At 40.4% G+C, this 15,033-nt stretch overlaps 1 protein-coding gene across 7 annotated transcripts in view; it reads right to left on the bottom strand.

Annotated features, from left to right (window-relative positions):
* ECPAS (Ecm29 proteasome adaptor and scaffold) overlaps positions 1 to 15,033 on the bottom strand; it is a 97,262-nt gene that overhangs the window by 57,952 nt on the left and 24,277 nt on the right. For 6 of the 7 annotated variants that reach the window (XR_009346695.1, XM_059143612.1, XM_059143609.1 and 3 more), the window contains 5 exons: positions 14,227 to 14,357; positions 7,213 to 7,329; positions 5,649 to 5,767; positions 4,360 to 4,509; positions 1,357 to 1,525 (listed from right to left, as the gene is read on the bottom strand). Coding sequence is in view for 6 of the 7 variants with exons in the window: in XM_059143612.1 (XP_058999595.1) it covers positions 1,357 to 1,525; positions 4,360 to 4,509; positions 5,649 to 5,767; positions 7,213 to 7,329; positions 14,227 to 14,357 (686 nt within the window). In the remaining variant the exon portion in view is untranslated. Of the gene's footprint in view, positions 1 to 748; positions 773 to 1,356; positions 1,526 to 4,359; positions 4,510 to 5,648; positions 5,768 to 7,212; positions 7,330 to 14,226; positions 14,358 to 15,033 lie in introns of those variants that run through there. The other variant, XM_059143613.1, reaches the window with a different exon arrangement.

The raw sequence follows: 15,033 nt of genomic DNA, 5'->3' as shown, positions 1-15,033 counted from the left end.
TTTATAATATTCTGTATGCTTGAATCTTTACATTATCATAATTTTGTCATTAGAAAAAATAAAAGCCATTTTTATTTAAATAAAAACAAAATTTTCTTTCATCCTTGAAACTAAATGGTTCATTAGGTTCACTAGACTATAAAATTGACAAAAAAACATGAAGAGGCCCTTAAGTATTAGCAAATAATTACCAACACAAGATTACAATTTAATGTTAACAATTATTCTCCAGCACTTGGAGCTTGAGCCCTCAGAGAGGCCTAGATTCAAAGCCTAGTACTAGAAGTGAGACCAAGGTACATCTCAAAACCTCACTTCCTTTTACAAAATGAAATGACTTCTCTACCTCCTTGGGCTGCTATAAGAATTAAATGAGACAAGGTACTCAAAGTGCTCAGCATAGTATCTGTCAGAGTTCACACCCAAAAAAGAGTAACTACTGTACTATTTACCTTTCTTTCTTACTTACATCATGGTTGAGGAAGGGGTGGGGGGAGGAAGATCTATAAAACACGAAGCAAATCTAATCAAACATAACCCTCGCCGAACAAATCATTCTATAAATTCGCAAGTGGAAGCAATGCCCCACTTGCCTTTTTCCCCTCTCCTGGGGAACACTGCTTTTTGATCAGTGGTCCCTCACATTCCCAAAAAGAAAAAATATCAGATCAATGAGACTGCCACGGAGAGATAAAGGAAGGATTGGAAGACTAACCCATGTTGCTTGAATTCCAAAATAATTACATACTGATCTCATCTGTTCTTCCCTGAGGTGCCTGATGACACAGACACAGTGAGGCAACTTCTCTGTAGAGCACCAGTCTTTTTTAAAAGCTGCTCAGAGAACATCTGTGTCCTGTTTAAATCCAGAATAAAATGCTTAATGCCAATTTTTAAATTCCCAGCAAGAAATATAAAAGGGAGTCATGCTTTTCCCCCATATTGTCACATGTGAGTACAGGAGTTCCTCACTTTAAACAAAATGTACAGCCCTAAGAAGCTGAATAATCTAAGATAAATTGTATTTTAACTGCACCAAAACAGCTAGATTATTAAACCTACAGTCAAAAGCGAAAATGAAAGAAGCTAAGCATACTCCGTTTCTAAGCGGGCTGTATTTTACCCTTGAACCATGTATGCAGTGAAGAGCACTGAAGAGCACTTCCCACTCCTCCCTTTCCCTGGGGCTTTAACAAGTAACTGCCACGATGAAGAGAGTACATTAGGTCAATCGGCCGTTGCAAAGCTATTTCATTAGAGAGAATGAGCACATGAGAACTACGGCAGACGTGCTTCTGGGGACCTCCTCAGGCTAGCGTACTGGGGCAAATTCCAGTATGAACAAAGCAGTGATACCTGTTCCAACTGTTCAGGAGTCCACGGGTTATCACCAATAACTCGCTTAGCTGCGTAAAAACTCATTCCTGGGGGAGGCTGTGGTATGCCAGAACTTCCCCCACTATTTGAAGAAGAACCCTGTCCTGAAGATGAATTTTGGCGACTCTGGGATTCACTTAACACATATCTGAAAGGGAAAGAGAAATTTAACCTCCCTATTGAAACACATACATAAACATTTACATCCACATTTAATACATTCAATTATATACTTTCTCTCAGATATTTTTTTCTAGAATACTTGAAAGTAAAATTTCATCATAAAGAAAAATTCTGAAGGTATCCAAAAAAGGGTATTTACATCTTTAGCAAATTAACCATGAGTCCATCTGTTCAGCTTAGTTACAAATGAACTATTACAGTTACCAACAATGAATATAAATATTTTGCTCTCAATCTATAAACAACCCTTTAAGAGCTGTTTGGACCTACTACACTTTGAGTTTTAAGATGACAAATAGAAAGATTAGCTGATTGTAAGAAGTGCTAAGAAAAAAAAAAAGCAAAACATATTCTAGATCCAAAGCACAGAAAGAACATCTATAGTTATCGCTATTTCTGTTAAAGTTGCAATTCACCTTTAATTCTCCTTATATTCCTGCATTAGAAAACCCACTGAAACCTCCAAACCATTTATCACACAAACACATTAACATCCCAAAAAGAAAAAAAAATTCAAAGAGGAAAAGCCAGATTGATGAGCTTCTCCCACTGTATATTCAAAGCCCATTGGAGCTACTTATTAATTTACCATCCTATCTTCATTTTTAGCTTCTATAAATTAAAAATAAGATTTCTGATAAATTCATTTTGATCCGGTTAAACTGGCATTTCTCATCTACAAAATGAAATTTTTGAAAAAAAATTTAACTCAGGTCCCTTAAAACTCTAAAATTCTATGCTAATGAATTATCAGACTGGATATTAAAATGAAATACCCATTATAATAAAAATTAAAAATAACACTTAGATCCTGATGGCATAGTAAATTATTCCACATAAGTTATATGCTATATCCATTCAATCTTAAGTCCATCTATTAAGAAAACTATTAAGAAATCACTTTAATATTTTTATAAAAGTAAGGCAAATTCCCCCTGGTAAGAAAAACTGAACTGAGTACATTATGAGCCTAAGTTAAATTTGGATTTGGTAAGAAAAACTGGATTGAGGACATTATGTGCTAAGTTAAATCTGGATTTCCAAGTTTATTTACCAAAGCCATCATCACCTGCCAATTCTGGCTGCCTCCTAATTTAACAACTAGAAAAAGGAGGTTTTTATTTATTTCTAAGTTAAAGCAAGACTAGTGGCAGTAAGTAAATGAATCAGTAATTACTGAACAGCTAACATGATGCAAAACACCAAACACCTTCTAAGCACAAGACCGAAGAATACCAGGTGGTGTAGGACGGAGTCTCTGCCGTGTGGAGCAGACTGACGTAATAACATACGCCAGCATTCGACATGCTATCGCATGACAAAGAAACCACTGAGAAATAAGAAATGACAGGACACGTACTAGAAGTGAACAGGTAGAGATAGTGGGAACGTTTCAAGGTCTGGAAAATAAAGCCACCAAACTAGAGAGGCAGGAGGGGAGCAAACCAGAAAGGAAAGAAATTGGCCTCCTGTGTCTGGATGAGGGGACAGAGGATAGCACATGCTAAGATGACAGTACACAGTACACTTTCGATCAGGAAGAAACATAATGAAAGCAGCATTTTAGATAAACATCTCTGGCAGCAAGACAACCTAGAAAGTAAGTAGCCTAGAAGCAGACAGATCATAACCTGGGCCACTGGCGCAAGGGCTCAGAGCTAGATAAAACAGCTCTTGACTTCAAGGAGTCCCCAATCTATTAGGGAAGACAGACATGTCAGGAGTATGATAAAAACACAAAGTGGCAATGAAGACGGATGGTTAGTGTAATAAGGATCCGGTAAACAGTGTTCTCTGCCCAGGGCAAGAAATTTATGTCAGAGACACACACAGCTGCCATTTACGTTAGTTTGAGATGCTTTTTCAAAGCACCTGTTTTGGCTGTTGTTTTCTTTCTTTCTTCCCTTCTTTTCTGATGGGCAGGCATTCTCAACAGAGAGAACTGTATTCTCTTAAAACATGAAAGGCAAGGACATAAGAGCACATGAACTATATGAGTGTATGTAACAAGTGAAAAATAATACCCCAAGGATTTTAAGATCTGGTAAGATCAAAAATAGGGAGATTTTAAAAATCAGGAATCCCTGGGACGCCTAGGTGGCTCAGTCACTTAAGCAGCCGACTCTTGATTTCGGCTCTGGACATGATCTCAGGGTCATGAGATCTAGCCCCCCTCCCAGAGAAGTCTGTTCCTCTGCCCTCTCTCTGCCCCTCCCCCGACTCAAGCACAAGTGAGCGCCTGTGTACGTGCACTCTTTCTCTGATAAATCAATAATCTTTACAAAAATAACAAATAAAATAAATAAAAATCAGAACTCCCTCTGGCAGTGTAGAGAGTTTTGGAGAACAGCTGGTGAGAAAGTCATGACAAGAGCTGAGCAGAGATGAAACTAGCACATAGCAGGCAGCAGGGAGAGTAGTTCTGGGATGAGACAAGAAGAGAAGGGGTATTATGGGGCTGGTATTAGCAACAGGGAAAAGGAAAGCTGGAGGCAGTTTATAACTGTACACTGACATGGCTAACAGAACCATCACAGCACTGACAGCGATTAAAGAAAAGGAACTATTTTTATGGGGAAAGATGGGACAGGCTGAGTCTGAAATCCTAACAGCAGCTCCCCACCTGTAAGGTCAAGAAGCAGTAGGGCTGGGGTTTAGAAGAGGTCAGGGCTGCAACAGAAAGGAAAATCTGAGACATAACCAATTTCAAGTGAAAGCTGATCATTTACAATAGCATTTAACCACACACAGTGAAAGCAGTCAATGCCAAGGTCACTGGGATTTTATTTTGGAACCTACCCATAAGGCATCAGAAGGACATCGAGCATGAAGTCCAAAAGCAGCTGCACAGTCTTTGGTTTCTCAGCAAGATTAAACGGAGAAGCTGATTTTGATGATTCAACAGGGTATTTCATGTGAAAAAGGGTTGGTATTAAAAGATGCATTAAGCTGAAAAAACAATTACATTTATTGCAACTACTTTAAAAATAAGGGTTTTATACACGTAAATAACAGACAGAACAAAAATCACATAATAAGAAGTGGCAAGTGTATCAAGGGCCACCTACTTTCAAAACCACCAACTTACAAAGTCCTAATCCAGGAACTGGCCTAGCTTTCTTTGTTACTGAAAACCCGGTACACTGAGTGATGACTGCCATTCAGCCAATCCGGCTCATCACCAAAAACACCGGGGAAAAAATTTGTACATAAAATGCCCTCAGAGTCAGTATCTAAAGTTACCAAAAGAGATTTTCTATTAAACTTTAGGTATAGTTCAACTTATAACATGTTCCTTCAATAAATTTTTTCTTTTCTACAGTTAATTTAAATAAAGTTATTCTAAATCTAAAGAAATTAAAAACCGATCAATTTAACCAATATTTTGAATATGAAAATTTCCAGTGTGAACTTATGTAACACAGTTTCAGTAACTCCTTCTTTCACTACACATGAAAACTTCAAAGAGTGCTTGCACTGTTTATTAACTTTATTTGTAAAGATCCATACTGTAGTCTCTCTTTTAAAAATACAAGTGCTCTAAAAAGCAAAGTAAAACCATCATTTAACTCCACCTTCCCTCCCCAGCTTGTGCACTCTTCGTAATGATGCTCACCACGATCAGGCTACACTACAGAACTCTGAGCCAAATCTGAAACTGAGGGTGTTATCCCAACCCTTTTTACCCCTCCAATACCCATATTAATATAAACAAGTGATCCGTTCCTTAAGAAAACGGCTCTAAAACTTCCTGTCCTCCAAGACAGAAATGTTTTGAGAAAAACCACTTTATAACTAAATTGTGCATTCACATGAAATTAGCCTCTTCAAAATAATTGACAAAATAAATGCATCTAGACTGAGAAACATGTTGTTAGCTCTGGACACCTTTCAATGTGCACACATCAAGAAATCTGGTAATTACCAAAACAGTAACGTTGAGATACCACAGAAAACTCAATCATTTGTCAGCTAAATGAGCTCAAGCCTGCACATTAGCCCAAGCAAAACCAAATGTGGGACTCTACGTTTGAAAGGTCGCTGTTGAGTCGTGCAGGTGGGAGACAAGGTCACTGAGGACACCATACCTATCCTGCTGTGGCTGAGGCTTCCCTTCCATGGCAGTAAGGAGCGTGGGGGCCAGTTCACATTGTTTTTCCACGGGGAGGCGAGGATAGCCCATCTTAACATAAATTATAGTAAAATTCTAACACAATGAGAGAAAAGCAAGTGAGCATGAAGGAAATACTTTAGGATTTCAATGAAAACACACGGTTGATAACTTAGGGAGTTACATTATAACGAAGAAATCACATTCTCTCTCCATATGTTGATCACATGTTTATTATGGCTTGATAAACTCTGACATCTCAGAAAGAATTCCAGCCCTACTTATGTAAAAACGCTTGCTGTGAGATGTGCTTCATGTGAGAGTGCATGACCTAATCTAAAGCACTCAGGCATACATATATCAAACATCATGTTTTTCCACTTTAAATACATACAATTTTGTCAATTATGCCTCAATAAAGTTGGGGGGGAGAGAAAAGCACACAAAAATGCAATTTTCACTGAAAAGAAAAAGTCATCATTTGGCCTCTCTGAACCTCCATATTACACACTAGCATCAGGGCTCCCAGCTTGTTGCACCAATCCATTCCAGCAAAGAGGAGACCACCCGGGAAATCCTAGGCTGCCATTTCCCAACTGATTACTGCAACCGCCTTAGTACGCGCGGCGGCACTCTGGTTCCTCATTCCAGGAACTGACCAACGGATGACAAACCAAGGGAAACCGAGTGCTGTGGGCATGACACCGTCACTGGAATCCATACAAATGCTTGACTTTAAGCAAACTCATGAATGCATATCTGGATCTATGCACAGATAAAGATCTGCTTTTCCAAAGGATTCTTCGCTTTAGAATAGGCTTCACGAGGGTATTCTCTGGAAGACACTCTATTTGGCACTTTTCCTGGCACACAATGTTTCTATTTGCTGGAAGAAAGGAGCATCTGTAATGAAGCTGTTATGTCCAGAGCAGCCACAGAAAAGATATCTGGCCCAGTAGGTGGCTCCAAAGGTTTGGAATCCAGATGTCAGGTAAGCCTCAACAGATTCCGCCTCAATGATAGGAACAACAGAGCCACAAAATATCAGCTAACATCACGCGGCACCCACGTTTAAATACATCTACATTTCATGAAAAGGACAATTTAACAGGAACATTTCTTACCAGGCTCCATTACTTCACTTGTAAAAAGGATACCTTTCTGAATGTATTAGAAACAGAATTTTTAAAAACTCAGCTTCCTATCCTTGCCATTTATCCTTTCTTTTGCTTCTTCTATTATTGTTTCTTCATGCCCATATTGCATACTCCTTTCTTCTCTCTGTTCAGACTGGCTTCGTATAACCTTTTACGAAGAATCAAATCACTCCTCTGTATCAGCAAACCTGAGTAGTCATTTCACCAGTCTTCCTTTTGCCCAATGTAAATAACCATGCCTTATCCTGCTTCTACCACTTCAGTGGAAAAAACAGTCATTTGAAGAAAAACATCTTCTGTTTCCTTTAGAATTCGTCTAAAGTGAAATTCTAAACTTGCCCATATATTGATGACATCTAATAAATGTTAGGAGAGAACACTCACTGTGACAAAGGAGACTGCAGCAGGGTCCTGGTATTGAACCAATAGTGTCTCCACCGGGAGCTGTATTTTGGGGCGGCTTTTTATACGCTTATTCAGATGGACCAGCAGTTCCATTACCTAAACACAGAGAGAGATGAACTGAAATTATTGATACCTTTTTTAAAAAAGATTTTATTTATTTATTTGACAGAAATCACAAGTAGGCAGAAAGGCAGGCAGAGAGAAAGAAAGAGGAGGAAGCAGGCTCCCTGCCAAGTAGAGAGCCTGATGCGGGGCTCGATCCCAGGACCCTGGGATCAGGACCTGAGCCGAAGGCAGAGGCTTTAACCCACCGAGTCACCCAGGCACCCCGAAATTATTGATACCTTTAAAACAAAGTCATTTCTCAGCCATTACTTAGGTTGATGAATAGTAGCTACTTTGTTCTCTTCAAGGACATAAATGTGATATCCCAGAAACAGAATTACAGTATTAGGGTCTTGTTCTAAAATGCTGTGTCCCCCAAAGCTGGGATCCCATATGAGCCTATACTGAGGCACAGCCCCAGAACCTTTGTGAACCATGCCACGAGTGGAATGTGTCTCCCTAAGACTCATCTGTTGAAGCCCTAATCCTCAGTTTGATGGTTTTAGGAGGTACTTGGGTTTGCCTAGTGTCATGGCAGTGGGGCCCCCACGATGAGACTGGGTGTCCTAATAAGGGGATGAAGGGATCCGAGTCCTGCCTCTCGTCCCCTCATGAGGATGCAGCAAGGAGGCTGCCCTCTGTCGACCAGGAAGATCCCTCCACAAGGAACCCGACGTGTTGGCACCCTGACCTCGGACCCCCAGCCTCTGGAACAGTGAGAAATAAAGTCTATTCAAGGACCCAGTCTGAGGGCTTTGTTACAGCAGCCCAAATGGACTAAGACACACTGGGAACATGACAACACGAGAAACAGACAAGATACAGTGGGTTTCCAGAAAAGATTCTGCCAGATCAAGGAGGACTTAGGGAGGAAATGATAGAACACTAAATCCTGAGAACGAGATGAATTTCCAAGCAGAGAATCAGTCATAAAAAGGAATGACGTCTAAAAGAATATAACATACAGCATGTGACTGACACACAGAGTGATAAGAGATAAAAGCAAAGCCCAGATTATAAAAGGGCTCAGGTAAAATGCTGGAGAATTTTTACTGTAATCTGAGGGTCATCTGATTCTACCAAAGAGCTTTAAGTAACAATGAGCAGATCAAGTGGGAAAAGAGAGAAGAGAGACTTTCAAGTCAATAATTCCTGTGGGTAGGGGCGCCTGGGTGGCTCAGTGGGTTAAGCCGCTGCCTTCGGCTCAGGTCATGATCTCAGGGTCCTGGGATCGAGTCCTGCATCAGGCTCTCTGCTCGGCGGGGAGCCTGCTTCCTCCTCTCTCTCTCTGCCTGCCTCTATGTCTACTTGTGATCTCTCTATCAAATAAATAAATAAATAATCTTTTAAAATAATAATAATAATAATAATAATTCCTGTGGGTAGAAAGCAAAAACCACGGGCTTATGTCAAATGGCCCCGATCTTACTCTAAGAGTGACATGATCTTGCTACGAGAGGTGAAGTAAGAAAGTGAGCATTGAAAAATAACATTTTTAGGGCGCCTGAGTGGCTCAGTGGGTTAAGCCGCTGCCTTCGGCTCGGGTCGTGATCTCAGGGTCCTGGGATCGAGTCCCGCATCGGGCTCTCTGCTCAGCGGGGAGCCCGCTTCCCTCTCTCTCTCTCTCTCTCTCTCTGCCTGCCTCTCCATCTACTTGTGATTTCTCTCTGTCAAATAAATAAATAAAATATTAAAAAAAATAATAATAATAACATTTTTAGGGGCACCTGGGTGGCTCAGTCAGTTAAGTGTCTGCCTTTGGTTCAGGTCATGATCCTGGAGTGCTGGGATAAAGCCCCACAAAGGGCTCCTTGCTCAGTGGGGAGCCTGCTTCTCCCTCTCCTTCTGACCCTCCTCCCTGCTGGTGCTCTCTGACTCTACCTCAAATAAGTAAATAAAAACTTCAGGGGTGCCTGGGTGGCTCAATCAGTTAAGCATCTGCCATCATGACCCCAGGGTCCTGAGATCAAGCCCTGCATCTATCCTACTACCCATGCTTGTGTTCCCTCTCTCACTGTGTCTCTCTCTGTCAAATAAATAAAATCTTTAAAAAAAAAAAAAAAAAGAAAAAGAAAAGAAAAGAAAAATAACATTTTTAGAAAGGCTTCCATGAGAAAGACTCAAGGATTTAAGTTATCTGTTCCACAGGGCTAGGCCTACACTATTCCCCATCATTTCTGTAATGTGTGTTCTAGCCTCAAAGCAAGTATTAAAGAGAGTTATAGTGGGGCACCTGGGTGGGTCAGTCATTTAAGCGTCTGACTCTTGATTTCGTCCCAGGCCATGATCTCAGGGTGGAAGGATCGAGCCCTGTGTGGGGCTCTGTGCTCTGCACGACATCTGCGTGTACCTTCCCTGTTGCCCCTCCCTCCACTCGGATGCACTCACACTCTCTAATACATAAATAAATAAATCTTTTAAAAAAATAATTAACAAGGGGGCCCTGGGTGGCTCAGTGGGTTAAAGCCTCTGCCTTCGGCTCAGGTCCTGACCCCAGGGTCCTGGGATCAAGCCCCGAGTCAGGCTCTCTGCTCAGCGGGGAGCCTGCTTCCCTTCCTCTCTCTCTGCCTGCCTCTCTGCCTACTTGTGATCTCTGTCAAATAAATAAATAAAAATCTTAAAAATATGTATATAAATAAATAAATAACGAGAGTTGTAGGACTATTCCCGGCAACAACAAAAACCAAATGAATCTAAAGCAATAATGCAATGTAAATTTTAAGAGTAACAACAAATCTATAATCTATGTCTGTTTATTGAATAATAATGAAATAGCTGACACTTATCCAACAGTTTCTGTACAGAACACACTTCTGCATAGCACTCTGCATTTCCTATTGGATTCTTAAAACAACCAGAGAGATGATACTATCATTTCTGTTTCAAAGGTGAGAAAGCAGATACTCAGGGGACTGAAGTAACCTGTCCAAAGACATAGAGCCATCAGGTGGCACAATCTAATTCCAGAGCGTCCTTTTAATCTTTCTGACACTGACAGTTGAGCTCAGTTCATCTGAAGTGTCTGTCACCACGAGACAGCCTTAGAACCACTGATACCTCACAGAGACCTAGAAACTTGCATTACCATACATACTCAACTTCCTGACTCCAGACCTAAGATACAGCCAAAAAACAGGGAAAAAAATCAGGAGGAACCAGGCTCAAGAAACAGCCCTCTTCAGAGGCGCCTGGCTGGCTCAGTAGGTTGGGCCTCTGCCCTCGGCTCAGGTCGTGATCCCAGAGTCCTTGGCTCGAGCCCCGAATCGGGCTCTCTGCTCAGTGGGGAGCTTGCTTCACCCCCCTCTCTCTCTGCCTGCCTCTCTGCCTACTTGTGTTCTCAGTCTGTCAAATGAATAAATACAATCTTTAAAAAAAAAGAAAGAAAGAAAAGAAACAGCCCTCTTCAAACAATCTAATTTAGGCTGAGTCCTGGAAGGACTCTATGGGAAATCATTAGTGACAATCATGCCCATAATCACATATTTTCTTTTCATGTTTAATTTTTTTTTTATTTTAAATAAATTAACGACTTAATTCTTCTAAAAATATAATCATATTAAATATTAATTTCCTAAGTTCGGTTATCCACTATCTAAAACCCTCTATAAACCCATAAAAATAAAAAAAAATTTAAAAATTAACTGAACTGACCTTCCGTGGACAACTAGGTAACTGTTAACCCATCAGTAAACCTACAGGATCACCAGCCTCAGGTTTATGGTATCTTGTCTATATCAGTTCTTACTACTCATGCATCTATATTTATTTATTCATTAATAAATTTTTAATTGAAGTGTAACACATAACTAAAGTGTACAATTGAGAGTGCACGGCCCAATAAATGTTGATAAAATAAGCACACTAGAACTCTAAAAGCCCTATCTGTACCCCATGCTCCTCTGCTCGTTACCCCCACTTCCCCCAAAAGTTACCACTATCCTGACTTCAAAAACCATTATTTTTTTTTAAATTTTATTTATTTATGAGATAAAGTGTGATGAGAGAGCACAAGCTGGGGAAGGGGCAGGGGAAGAAGGAGGAGTAGACTCCTCGCTGAGCAGGGACGGCTCCCCCCAACCGATGCAGGGCTTCACCCCAGGACCCTGGGATCATGAGCTGAGCCGAAGGCAGACGTTTGACCAACTGAACTACCCAGGCGTCCCTCAAACACCATTTTTAAATTTCTGTAAATGGAACATATAAGGTGAACTCATGTGTCCGAATGTTTTATTCAACATCGTATCTGAGATTCAGCCATGCTGTTGCTCATAGCAGTTCACTTTCACTGTCCTAGTAAGGAAATACCACAATTTCGCCACTCTTCTATTGATGGACAGATGATTCCCAGTTTGGGCTATTACGAATACTGCTATAAATATTCTCAGATATACCTTTAGTGTACATATATACATATTTCTGATCTACATAAACTCAGCACTGGATATGCATCATGGAATATGCATACAATAAGCTTTAGAGTATTTCTAAACAGTTTTCCAAAATGGTTGTATGAGTTTACACATCTACCTGTGAGAGTTCCAATCCAAACTTGTCAGTAAGTGGTACAGTCAGTCTTAATAATTTCTAGCTATTCTAGCTAATTCTAATTCTACATTTAAAGTTGGCTATAGGGCGCCTGGGTGGCTCAGTGGGTTAAGCCTCTGCCTTCGGCTCAGGTCATGATCTCAGGGTCCTGGGATCAAGTCCCACATCAGGCTCTCTGCTTGGCAGGGAGCCTGCTTCCTCTCCCTCTGCCTGGCTCTCCGCCTACTTGTGATCTCTGTCTGTCAAATAAATAAATAAATAAATAATTTTTAAAAAATAAATTTGGCTATAAAGTAGAATTCTAACAAACTTTGTTCTCCTTAAAATAGCAAATGTACTCTAATGATATGTCACTAGAAATCTAAAACTTTTCTCTTACCCTCAATTTACCCACAAATTACCAGCTACCTTGCAGGATAGCCTGCAAAAATCACACAACTGAAAATCAATACAAGTTTTCATCAATCACAGAATTTCACACATCAAAATTATTTATACATGAGCTTTCAAATTGCTGCCCACTGGAGTCCCTGTTTCCTCTGCCCAATGCCTAACCTCCTATCCCTCCTATCACTGGGTGCACTAGGTGGTCCTCAGCTCCCTGAAGTCATCCCATGCTGTTCCAGCTGAGAACATCTGCACAATCTGCTGTGTCTTATATGATCTCCCCATCTTTCTGTCTGGCTACTCCCTACACACCACAGAGGCCTTCCTTACACCCCACATTCAGTTGAAATCAAGTCCTCAAATATATTCTCCCATAGAATCCCTTTCTATCTTGGCACTTACTATAATTTATAATTGGATGCTATCCACCTCATCATTTAATGCCTGTCTTCCCAACTAGATGTTTCTTTCATTCACTAGCGTGTCCCTAACACCTGGCATATACAGTAGAAAGCACTTAGTATTTGCCAAATGAATGATGAGAGGGAGGAAGCTAAATAAGTCAACAGAAACCAACTCACGAAGGGCCTTTTATTATCCCTTGCTTTCCTGAGGGTACCGGAAGGCCACAGAGAAGTTTCAAATAGGACGGCGACAGTATCAAATACACAGGTATTCAGCAAGGCAGGATACTTGTCAAATACCTGTCAAATACCTGATGAGAATGACCGGGCTCTTCCTGCAAACATAACAGACATTCTTAAAGAGACTCTTTGTCCAGTGAACCAAAACTGGGCCTCAGAATCCCTCTCAGGGCAGACCTCCAAGGATCCATTGCCAATCAATCAGAGTAGCCCAAGCAATGAAATCTGATGACAGCTCTAAGACCTGAAGGTCTAGTATAAATACACCAGAAGACTAAGGAACTACTTTAAAAAATGAAGGGAGCAAGTGCTCCCTGCAGAACATTTAGGTTAAAAATGAAAATCTTGAGGGGCACCTTGGATGGCTCAGTCAGTAGAGCAAGCAACTCTTGTCAGGGTTGTGAGTTCAAACCCCACCAATGGTGTAGAGATTACTTAAAAATAAAATCTTAAAAAAAAAAAAAAAGAAAGAAAAAGAAAATCTTGGCACACCTGGGTGGCTCAATCAGTAAAGCATTTGCACCTTGGGTTCAGGTCACCGATCCCAGGGTCCTGGGATTGAGCCCTCCTTCCTCATCAGGGAGTCCGCTTGTCCCTCTTCCTCTGCCCCTCCTCTCGCCAGTTCATGCTTTCTCTCTCTCTTGCTCTCTCTTTCAAATAAATAATGATCATTGAAGATTACATCAAAAACTAATGATGTAACTACATGCTGGCTAACTGAACATAATAATAAAAAAAATGCTACACCTGAAAATAATATTACACTGTATGTTAACAAACTGGAATTTAAATAAAAACTTGAAAAATTAAAAATAAATGAACAAAAATAAAAATAAAATCTTAAAAAAAGAATCTTGATGTGATAGTTACCCAACTTTTGGTGACAGTACTTTCCACAACGGGAGCTGTACAGTATCTTGCTTTTTTAAAAAATTATTTTGCTTCATCTTCATAAAAGTTGTATTCATAGTCAGCCATTGTTAAAGAATATTTTTGCCCCATTACCACCTCACCTTCATATCGGAATCGAGGGCATGGATTTTAGATCAAGCCTCTACATATTCAGAATGATTATCTCAATTGTATCATCTGGAACTTATGCCAAGTGTACAGTTGGTACTAAATGCAGCTGTGCTAAGCATAGAAAAGCTACTTTTAAATCATGTAAGCTGGTCCCAGACTTACTCTCCATTTTGAAAACCCAAAATGAGATCATGAACCTAGATTTCAATGGTGAGAACAGGAAACTCACTTCATAATATATACCCATTTACTCACCATTTAATCCCCCCAACTGTCCGAACATGCTTACCTTTTTGCGTACTCCTTCTTGGGTGCTGGACAGCTTGAGCAAAACAGGAGGAAGGAATTTAGATATAATATTCTGTAATTGTTCATCTGTTTCAGCATGGCCAAGTCGTAAAAAGACCCGTTCAAGCTGATCTATAATATAAGAAGAAAAAAAGAAGAACTTAACATATCAAACACAACCAAAACTAAATATTTTTATGGTTTAACCTTTTTTCTGTACTGCAGATCATTCAATCATGATTAGCCACAACTAGCCCTGTATGCAGAGGACTGATATACTAGGAAACAACACTAAAAAAGGCTTACTACCTAATTACACTTTCTTGCAAATGTTCTGGTCATTTAACCCCCAAAAGAGAAGAAAACAAAGCCAAGAATATCAAAATTCTCTCCTACATACAGTTATCCCTTTCTTCTAAAGGGTTTGCATACTGAAAAGAATACAAAAATTCTGAAGAACTCTTCTAGATCTAGCTAGTGGAGGGAAGGAGAACTTTAATCCGACACCAAGGACAGTATCTATTTGGTGAAGCCGCCTTACTGATGAAGGTTCTCCACGGACAGAACCACTGCCCACTACTGTGGTGGGATTACCTAACCAGGATGAGAGAGACCGGTTTCAACCAAGAGAGCCTCCATGAGAGATACATGTTACACAGCACCACCGTGATGCTCCCAGCAAAACCCAGACTGTGACAAAGTACAGAACAAGTAGTCAGACCAGTCCAACAGAAGGAAAGGGAAGGGAGGGGAAGAGAGGGGAGGGAGGGGGAGGAGGGGAGGGGTTGTGACGGGGAAACCTACCATT

Source organism: Mustela lutreola, chromosome 12, assembly GCF_030435805.1.
Source record: "Mustela lutreola isolate mMusLut2 chromosome 12, mMusLut2.pri, whole genome shotgun sequence".
Classification (NCBI taxonomy): Eukaryota; Metazoa; Chordata; class Mammalia; order Carnivora; family Mustelidae; genus Mustela; species Mustela lutreola.
This window is presented reverse-complemented; position numbering and strand designations above follow the sequence as displayed.